This window comes from Coregonus clupeaformis, chromosome 36 (assembly GCF_020615455.1).
Source record: "Coregonus clupeaformis isolate EN_2021a chromosome 36, ASM2061545v1, whole genome shotgun sequence".
NCBI classification, from domain to species: Eukaryota; Metazoa; Chordata; class Actinopteri; order Salmoniformes; family Salmonidae; genus Coregonus; species Coregonus clupeaformis.
In genome coordinates, this window is record NC_059227.1 from 10293264 (window position 1) to 10303849 (window position 10586).

A 10586-nucleotide genomic window follows, 5' to 3' on the forward strand; every position below is an offset into this window, starting at 1 on the left:
GTAGTCAGCATGCCAATTGCACGCTCCCTCAAAACTTGAGACATCTGTGGCATTGTGTTGTGTGACAAAACATGCACTTTTAGAGTGGCCTTTTATTGTCCCCAGCACAAGGTGCAACTGTGTAATGATCATGCTGTTTAATCAGCTTCTTGATATGCCACACCTGTCAGGTGGATGGATTATCTTGGCAAAGGAGAAATGCTCACTAACAGTGATGTAAACAAATTTGTGCACAACATTTTAGAGAAATAAGCTTTTTGTGCGTATGGAAATGTTCTGGGATCTTTTATTTCAGCTCATGAAACATGAGACCAACACCTTACATGTTGCGTTTATATTTTTGTTCAGTATATATTTCTATGGGTAATATAACGCGCTATGGTAACAAATGCAAACATATTGTATATGATGTACATGATGATTGAAGTATGTGACATAAACTGTATTACAACATGGACATTTTGAGGTACTAAAAGTGATAGCCTATTCGAAATAATCCCCCGTCATTTAAGTGGCATATAAAGGAGTCATGACCCTCATACATATATGACTTTATAAATTGTATTTTACTGTGATCATGTCTACGAAATATTTATTTTTATTTCAAAACAAAAAATCCTGTGCAACAGAAAAAACATAATGAAGCATTTATTTGAAGACTCAAACTTTAATGAAAGAAATGTGAATAAGAATATTTGAACAGTAAAAACACATACAATTTCAAGAGTATTTAGTTATTTTATAAAGTTTGCAAACCAATCACATTTTATACAAAATAATGTATATTTACGAACAACATTAGTTTACATAAATTGTGCTGTTATTTTCTGTACTTTTCCTGAGTCTGTCCAAATCCTCAGGACTGCCGGTTCTGCCGAAATATTAAATACAAAGACACAAAAAACATAAATTGGAACAATATTAATGAAAATACAAATGTCACAAAAAGGAAAGAAATTTTAGAGAATTTAAAAGAAACAGCTTACCTCCCCTCTGTGGTAGTAAAACACGTTCTCACTCCTTTGGGTTGATGGGAACCTCGGTTTTTATCAGAGATGTTATGTCTATAGAGACATTAAAAGCAGTGTTGCCATTCAATCAGCTGACCTCAAAATCTAACAAGCTCGTTTATTGCTCTGGCTATCGCAAAGCATTTCAGGAGGTCAAATCCTGATATCTGACAGTGATGTAAAACAAATTTGTGTTTTAATAGTATGATCTGACCAGTAACGATACTAGTCCTCCTCCACTTACCTTCAAAGTCGACAAAGATGATGAGGTCATCGTTTTTCAGGTAGTTCCGTCGTCGCAAGTCAAAATGCTTGATCATATTGCGCCATCCTCGCGACTCTCCCCTGTAGCACCCACACTCTGGGTCATAGGTCCCCACATTGGTTGGATTGTCCCACCACAGCTTCCCATCTGGAGCTGGAGAACACAGAAACATACTGTATATCATAAGACTATTAAATCACATTACAGCTGTTTCATGGCCGTCGTAATCTGATCAGATTATGGGCCAGATATCATGAAGACAAATCTAACCACAAGTGTAGTCTCTAAACACAATAATGACCTACTCTTTATCAGGTCTGTAGTCAAACTGCGAGCAGACGACATCCTCAGTTTGATGTCAGGATCCTGGTCCATGACCACGATTTTAGCCTGCCTGTTCAGGGCCGGCCACTGCATGACCACGTCATTAGCCCCGCTGGCCAGGTGGAAGTACAGCCCAGTGTAGCCACCAGTGTAGTCACTGTAGTCAGAGACGGGACGGACACGTACACCGTAACGATAGCCCTCTGGGCTGTAGAAGACTGGACTGTCCATGACAGTGGTATTGTTTGCAGTGTTGAGGATTCCGGTGAAGTTCTTGATCTGCCAGACAGCGTTGGGACAGCGAGTCTCCGTCAGGCTGATGTCGTCAATGAAGATTCCTCCACTGGATGTAGCTGGATCTCCTCGGACACCTTGGAAAGCATAGCGGAACTTCTCTTCGATCTCCATGGAGACGTGGACAATCCTCCATGTGTGGTCGGCATCTCCTAGTTTACAAAACAAAATTAAATCAATGTAGTACAGTGAGGGAAAAAAGTATTTGATCCCCTGCTGATTTTGTACGTTTGCCCACTGACAAAGACATGATCAGTCTATAATTTTAATGGTAGGTTTATTTGAACAGTGAGAGACAGAAAAACAACAAAATAATCCAGAAAAACGCATATCAAAAATGTTATAAATTGATTTGCATTTTAATGAGGGAAATAAGTATTTGACCCCTCTGCAAAACATGACTTAGTACTTGGTGGCAAAACCCTTGTTGGCAATCACAGAGGTCAAACGTTTCTTGTAGTTGGCCACCAGGCTTGCACACATCTCAGGAGGGATTTTGTTCCACTCCTCTTTGCAGATCTTCTCCAAGTCATTAAGGTTTCGAGGCTGGCAACTCGAACCTTCAGCTGACGTTTGGCAAATCGAACCTTCAGCTCCCTCCACAGATTTTCTATGGGATTAAGGTCTGGAGACTGGCTAGGCCACTCCAGGACCTTAATGTGCTTCTTCTTGAGCCACTCCTTTGTTGCCTTGGCTGTGTGTTTTGGGTCATTGTCATGCTGGAATACCCATCCACGACCCATTTTCAATGCCCTGGCTTAGGGAAGGAGGTTCTCACCCAAGAATTGACGGTACATGGCCCCGTCCATCATCCCTTTGATGCGGTGAAGTTGTCCTGTCCCCTTAGCAAAAAAACACCCCCAAAGCATAATGTTTCCACCTCCATGTTTGACGGTGGGGATGGTGTTCTTGGGGTCATAGGCAGCATTCCTCCTCCTCCAAACACGGCGAGTTGAGTTGATGCCAAAGAGCTCCATTTTGGTCTCATCTGACCACAACACTTTCACCCAGTTCTCCTCTGAATCATTCAGATGTTCATTGGCAAACTTAAGACGGGCCTGTATATGTACTTTCTTGAAAAGGGGGACCTTGCGGGCGCTGCAGGATTTCAGTCCTTCACGGCGTAGTGTGTTACCAATTGTTTTCTTGGTGACTATGGTCCCAGCTGCCTTGAGATCATTGACAAGATCCTCCCGTGTAGTTCTGGGCTGATTCCTCACCGTTCTCATGATTATTGCAACTCCACGAGGTGAGATCTTGCATGGAGCCCCAGGCCGAGGGAGATTGACAGTTATTTTGTGTTTCTTCCATTTGCAAATAATCGCACCAACTGTTGTCACATTCTCACCAAGCCGCTTGGCGATGATCTTGTAGCCCATTCCAGCCTTGTGTAGGTCTACAATCTTGTCCCTGACATCCTTGGAGAGCTCTTTGGTATTGGCCATGGTGGAGAGTTTGGAATCTGATTGATTGATTAATTCTGTGGACAGGTGTCTTTTATACAGGTAACAAGCTGAGATTAGGAGCACTCCCTTTAAGAGTGTGATCCTAATCTCAGCTCGTTACCTGTATAAAAGACACCTGGGAGCCAGACATGCGTTTATCTGGATTTTTTTGTTGTTATTCTGTCTCTCACTGTTCAAATAAACCTACCATTAAAATTATAGATTGATCATTTCTTTGTCAGTGGGTAAATGTACAAAATCAGCAGGGGATCAAATACTTTTTTCCCTCACTGTAACAAAGTTTCAAACGAAGAGGATAAACAATACATATACAGTTGGAGTCTGAAGTTTACATACACTTAGGTTGGAGTCATTAAAAGTAGTTTTTCAACCACTCCACAAATTTCTTGTTAACAAACTATAGTTTTGGCAAGTCGGTTAGGACATCTACTTTGTGCATGACACAAGTAATTGTTCCAACAATTGTTTACAGACAGATTATTTCACTTAGAATTCACTGTATCACAATTCCAGTGGGTCAGAAGTTTACATACACTAAGTTGACGGTGCCTTTAAACAGCTTGGAAAATTCCAGAAAATGATGTCATTGCTTTAGAAGCTTCTGATAGGCTAATTGACATCATTGGAGTCAATTGGGGGTGTACCTGTGGATGTATTTCAAGGCCTACCTTCAAACTCAGTGCCTCTTTGCTTGACATCATGGGAAAATCAAAAGAAATCAGCCAAGACCTCAGAAAAAAAAATGTAGACCTCCACATGTCTGGTTCGTCCTTGGGAACATTCATCTATACAAACAATAGTACGCAAGTATAAACACCATGGGACCATGCAGCCGTCATACCGCTCAGGAAGGAGACGCATTCTGTCTCCTAGAGATGAACGTACTTTGGTGCGAAAAGTCCAAATCAATCCCAGAACAACAGCAAAGGACCTTGTGAAGATGCTGGAGGAAACAAGTATCTATATCCACAGTAAAACTAGTCCTATATAGACATAACCTGAAATGCCGTTCAGCAAGGAAGAAGCCACTGCTCCAAAACCGCCATAAAAAAGCCAGACTACTGTTTGCAACTGCACATGGGGACAAAGATCGTACTTTTTGGAGAAATGTCCTCTGATCTGATGAAACAAAAATATAACTGTTTGGCCATAATGACCATCGTTATGTTTGGAGGAAAAAGGGGGTTGCTTGCAAGCCGAAGAACACCATCCCAACCGTGAAGCACGGGGGTGGCAGCATCATGCTGTGGGGGTGCTTTGCTGCAGGAGGGACTAGTGCGCTTCACAAAATAGATGGCATTATGAGGAAGGAAAATTATGTGGATATATTGAAGCAACATCTCAAGACATCAGTCAGGAAGTTAAAGCTTGGTCGCAAATGGGTCTTCCAAATGGACAATGACCCCTAACATACTCCCAAAGCTGTGGCAAAATGGCTTATGGACAACAAAGTCAAGGTATTGGAGTGGCCATCACAAAGCCCTGACCTCAATCCTATAGAAAGTTTGTGGGCAGAACTGAAAAAGCATGTGCGAGCAAGGAGGCCTACAAACCTGACTCAGTTACACCAGCTCTGTCAGGAGGAATGGGCCAAAATTCACCCAACCTATTGTGGGAAGCTTGTGGAAGGCTACCCAAAACGTTTGACCCAAGTTAAACAATTTAAAGGCAATGCTACCAAATACTAATTGAGTGTATGTAGACTTCTGACCCACTGGGAATGTGATGAAATAAATCATTCTCTCTACTATTATTCTGACATTTCACATTCTTAAAATAAAGTGGTGATCCTAAAACAGGGAGTTTTTACTAGGATTAAATGTCAGGAATTGTTAAAAACTGAGTTTAAATGTATTTGGCTAAGGTGTATGTAAACTTCTGACTTCAACTGTATCAGTGATTGTATATTTGAAAATGAATACCCCAGATAGTGTGCATTTTCTTCAGTTTGCGAACTGTCCCAGTCCCATCGTCCATCTTGACCCATATCACAAGTCTGTCCTTTGGTCCGCCTGTCATCTTGTAGAAGAACTGCAGACACTGCAGGTGTCTCTTGGGATAGAGGATGCGAGACTCTAGCAGAGCTGACTCCTCCGCCTTCCCAGTTTTAGTGTTGAAGTGCATGTAGTAACCTGCATCTAAAAGACCACAAAGATATCACACATACTGTTAGAGCTCTTCACTCTAATGGTTAGGATTGGGGATATGGTAATCTACTCCTAGAAGTGGTTGATCTGAGGCTATGTATCGTTGAACTCTGACCTCTGCATTGGCCAATGAGAGTGTGATCCTCGTTCCCAGTGCTGCTCTTGGTGTGGACCCAGTCTGCATCATCAGTGGGGCTCTGAATCATCCCACAGATGTTGATGTACTCAAAGGAACACTGGTCCAGGAGAGTGAGAGGGGAGGCTGGAAATGGAGGGGCATATCTCAGTTGACACGTTTGCACGTGTATCACAATGAAGCAACTTTAATTTCATTATCACATCTGACACTAGAACATTTTAACTTGACAAAAACAGAGAGGTGATCAGCTTGTTCTTAAAACTAGTAGTTTACATTTTCCTACACCGCTGCCACACAGCTGTGTCAGGAAAAATAGGTAATACTCTCTGTCTCACAACACTTACAGCAGTTATACATCCTGTTCAACCTCAGCATGTCCAGTTTGCTGAAGTCCAGGTACTGGCCAATGATATTGTTGAATTCTGGGATGTTGGTGGTGATGGTGGGAATGTTGGGGTCCACGTTGAAGGAGTATGGCCGGTAGTGCATGACAGACTCATAATCATAAGGGGTGTTCTGGTCAGTGATGAAGGAATCATCGTATTTGTTGAAATTATGTTCCAGCCCTGCAAGAAAGAATACAAAACATGTCATACTAAAATGTTCCCACTTAACTAATAATGTTATTGCATCTAGACAGTCACATTTTGTGAATCAGCTGTGTTAGTGCTAGGCTGTAACAAAACCCTCCACTTGGCCCTTTGTGGCCAAGATCAGCCACCCTTGCTGTCTCTCATCAACCAGAGGGCTGACTGATACTGACCTGGAGTGACCTGGTCAAGCCAGATCTTGACGTAGTCGTCTCTGTCCTGGCGAGACTGCTCATGGTAGAAGCCCAGAGCGTGGAGGAGCTCATGTTCGATCACAGCCTTGTGGTCACAGCCATCGCCAAGGGACAGGATCTGTCCATTCTGCTGGTCCCCAACGCTGGAGAAACACCTGGCAAACACAGTTCAAAGTTGCGTTACATGGATGTGTGAGGGCGGACATGTTTAAAGTCGAATGTTAAAACTATGCAGCAGTTATGCAAGAAGGCAATCATTTTGCGTAACAAATTGACTGAGATTTGTTCATTTAGTCTGTCCTGGTGAATGTATACATGAAAGCTGTAGAGCATCTGTGTAAAATAAATGGTTGTTGGACAATCTGTACATAATCAGCTCATACCCGCCTCTCTTTTCAAACTTGATGTATGTCTTCTCGCCTTCGTAGGGCTTGAAGTCTATGCAAGATTTCAGACGGTACATTTCAAATGCCTGATGGACACAACCTTTGGCATTCAAATCTGAAAGACAAGGAAGAACAAAGATAAGACATCACAAGTGGCTTACTGTGTAATAAATGGATATTGTGCCTTTTATGCTGTGTTGCATGTAAATAAATGAATTCAAGTAATTTTAGTTGGACTCTATATCAAATTCAACTTGCACTTACCCAAGTCATCTGACAGAATGTACGGTATGGGAAACTTCCATCTGTATTTAGTGTCAATCAAGGCATTGCGTCCTTGCTGTTAAAAGGAGGAAAAGGAGTCATGTACTAATTGGACTGAATCTTTCTGGACTCAGGGAAGACATAAAGATTATCAAGGGACAATCTGTTTTTTTAAGTGATAACAGCTATCTGATAACATATAGCAAAATAATACCACTGTTTCTTACCAGAATGAGCATATCCCCTTCAACCAAGTCTTCTTCTGCCCCTGTCAGGCCAAATATCATTTGAAAACAATGAATTCAACATTTGATCACTATTCATGTCATGAACATCAAACATGAAATGTTTAATCAAAATTACCACATACAAACATCAGGTTAAGTTCCTCAAACTCACCCAAGTTAAGTAAGGGATTATCATCTTCACCCTTTCCGTATACCTCTGCACATAAAAAGCATGGCTCAGATCAAGACATGGAAGTAGAATAATTTTGATGTACTTAGAATTGACTTTATGTAAAGATATTTGGTTGACATACCATGCACACGAGATGACAGAGGAATCTGTCCCCCCAAAGAGAAACAAATATGCTATCATTTCAATTCCACTATTCCTTTAAGCACTACCATTACATGTCTAGTAATCATCTTCACAATCATAATTAAAATGTATTTACTGTACTTACAGTGTATGAACTGGACAGCGCAACCAGCCCTGTCAAGAAGAGAAGTGTCTGCATGGACATGATGAATATGGCTAGAGATTTGAGTTTCTGCTTTGGTTTAAGTTTCCAAGTGAACCAGAGGACCTTTAGCCCTTGATAAAGTTTATGTCTGCTATGGTAAAAAGTAACTGGGGGCCTTGACTCTACAGTGCTGCTGACATGTGGGATGTTATAAAACCAGTTCAGAGCACCTTCCCAAGCAGCTCAGGGAAAACGAATGTGAGCCAACACTCATTGGCTGGGGGAAAAGAATAACACTTTTTTTATATGACAATCAGTGAGACTGTGACTGCCACCACCTTGTAAGTATTGAAAAGTACCCCTCTCTGCTTCTGTGTTAAAAACTTATAAAAAGCATGCAAAACAGTGTCAAAGCTGGCTAGTGAGATCTTATATTAATGTTTAACCTTGCTTAACAGGTAGCATCACCATTGCCAACAGTCTCCACATCTGTCCAGGGGGAAGGGAGTAGTGATTCATTATCCTGAGCAAGTTGAGAATTGCTTGCAGACACAGCAATCAGTTCAGGCCCTCAAATGTATAAAGTATTTATTTGTTAACAATTGACCTTGCAATCACCATAAACAACAGGCAAAGTATCAAACTGAGTATAGAATAATAGTTGGTAACATGACAAAATGTAGGCTTATGCTTTACAAAATAGTGGAAACAGAATTGAGGGAAGGAGGGGGCGTGGCGGGGCAGTGGGTTATTGGAATGCTGCTTCATGTAAAAGTTGGTGTATTTTCAGTTTTACAGCACTCTTCTTTCTATGGGGGAGCTTCCTAAGATACGGGAGCAAACTAAAGAAGAACATCTCGTCCTCTATGTCCTCCATTCCATCCATCCCATCCATCTGCCACCTCCTCTTCTGGCTGGGCCCATTGGATCCCGACGCAGTGTCAGGAGAGGGAGCATCTTCATCGTCTGCCTGGTCCCCCTCGATCTCGTGGATAATGAAGGCTGATTTATTATCCACGCCTTCTGTGGCACTTTCCCCGTTCCTCTCCCTTTCCTTATCATCCTCTCCCCACTCCTCATCCTCCAAGTCACCTGAGGTGTCTCCTTGCCAGCCCTTGGCCTGGATGAAGGGGGTGAGGAAGGACATTCTCCTGCTGTGCATCCAGTTCTTCTTGTGACTATCTGGCTCCCCAGAGGCTTTCCTCTGCTGCTCAGCCCGCTTGAATCTGACAAAGGTGTCCCTCAGGTTCTTCCATTTCTTCTGACAGTCATCAACTGAACACACCAAATGACACGTCAGACAAAAAGAAGAGGGGAGACGGGTAAGGGTACCTGCATCTTACACAAATAGAGCAATCTCAATCTGACCTATCAAAGGTTGAGGGAATTACACACCATGCCATTTCTTGAATATTATGTAAACATGTATTTATTCCTAATTTACCTTATTGCAGGGATCACATTGTTGTTTTATTAGGGAAATAACAATTGGCAGGTAGCTAGCTAAGTATGTAGCTGGCTATGTATGTAGCTAGCTACCTACTAGGTGAGAGAAAGTTGGGTCTTTGGTCAACAACACAGTTCAAGTAGGTTGCTAGCAAGTTGGCAAGCTTACTTGCGGTTGTGGCTAGATGCTGTACTGCTACGGACGGAAGTGACGCAAATACCGTCTAAATCTTCACAAAATCATGTCGTTTCGGGAGTTTTTCAATTTTTAGTTATCCCTAAACCAAACAATTGTCCAAGCCTTAACCTAATTATTCTAACCTGATACATGAATTATCCTAACCTGCTACGAAAAGTAAATTATCTTCGTAGCTGATACCATCTAGTCCTCACCCTTACGAGTTAGCTAGCTAAGGTTGTCTTGCTAGCAGCAAGCTGTCCTTACCAGGCATTTCCACTTGCAGACTTACAGCCCTCCATGCCCTTGCCTTTCTCTGTGAGTCCTTGTACGAGTTTAAAGTTATGTTATACAACTCGGGATAATCCGAAACAGCCGAAATTACTCTGTCAGCCATTTGCATGTTGGCTAGCGTGAGCTTTCAAAGCACTAGCTGCTGCTACTAGATATTTGTTGAATTCAGAATGCGCCTGCGTTTCAAGTGTTTTCTTACGCTCATAGGTCCAGCTTGAAATGCTAGCTGGCTAACGTTAGCTATCTACCACAATGGAATGATTAAGACAGATGAGGCTAGCTAAAATGAAAACATTTTATTTATACAAATCAGAACGATTCTGAAATGCAACGTTACATGTTGCGAAAACTAATCAAACATGCAGTAGAATATATTGTATAGCTAGCTGGGGGGAACATATGTAGCCTGGTTGGTTTCATAAAGCTAACTGTTTAGCGTAGGGAAGAAAGACGAGGTGGCCGAGTGGTTAAGGCGATGGACTGCTAATCCATTGTGCTCTGCACGCGTGGGTTCGAATCCCATCCTCGTCGAATACTTTTAACCCTATCCTGAATGTAGTCATATATTGCAACTAGCTATGCTCTGTGCTGTACACAATATGTCTGACATAATTGTGGTCCTCTGTAGCTCAGCTGGTAGAGCACGGCGCTTGTAACGCCAAGGTAGTGGGTTCGATCCCCGGGATCACCCATACACAAAAATTTATGCACGCATGACTGTAAGTCGCTTTGGATAAAAGCGTCTGCTAAATGGCATATTATTATTATTATTATTATGTACAACCGCATCTAGTCAGAAATTCAATTAAATTGAAGGGATGCATGGAAAATGTTTCCTTTTTTTTTTAAACAGCATTTTATTAAAATAAAATAAAGTGCAATAGGAGTAGAAACCAGACCT

The 10586-nt window shown here is 41.9% G+C and overlaps 2 protein-coding genes and 1 non-coding gene across 3 annotated transcripts; 1 reads left to right on the forward strand and 2 right to left on the reverse strand.

The window, feature by feature from the left end:
• Window positions 1–653: 653 nt before the first annotated feature.
• LOC121552378 (meprin A subunit alpha) lies at window positions 654–8273 on the reverse strand. Its single transcript, XM_041865262.1, has 14 exons — window positions 7768–8273; window positions 7621–7645; window positions 7479–7523; window positions 7307–7347; window positions 7080–7155; window positions 6813–6930; window positions 6409–6584; window positions 5990–6211; window positions 5622–5768; window positions 5282–5497; window positions 1581–2045; window positions 1255–1428; window positions 987–1064; window positions 654–871 (listed from the first exon to the last, which is right to left on the reverse strand). The coding sequence occupies exons 1-13, from the start codon at window positions 7825–7827 to the stop codon at window positions 1015–1017; spliced, it is 1815 nt and encodes a 604-aa protein (XP_041721196.1). The 5' UTR covers window positions 7828–8273; the 3' UTR covers window positions 654–871; window positions 987–1014.
• Window positions 8274–8340: 67 nt separating this feature from the next.
• Window positions 8341–9880, reverse strand: LOC121552380. Its single transcript, XM_041865265.1, has 2 exons — window positions 9659–9880; window positions 8341–9042 (listed from the first exon to the last, which is right to left on the reverse strand). Exons 1-2 carry the CDS (start codon window positions 9792–9794, stop codon window positions 8516–8518), a joined length of 663 nt encoding a protein of 220 aa, XP_041721199.1. The 5' UTR covers window positions 9795–9880; the 3' UTR covers window positions 8341–8515.
• Window positions 9881–10134: 254 nt separating this feature from the next.
• Window positions 10135–10216, forward strand: trnas-gcu. The gene has a single exon. It is a non-coding gene; the product is annotated as a tRNA-Ser (tRNA).
• Window positions 10217–10586: the final 370 nt, after the last annotated feature.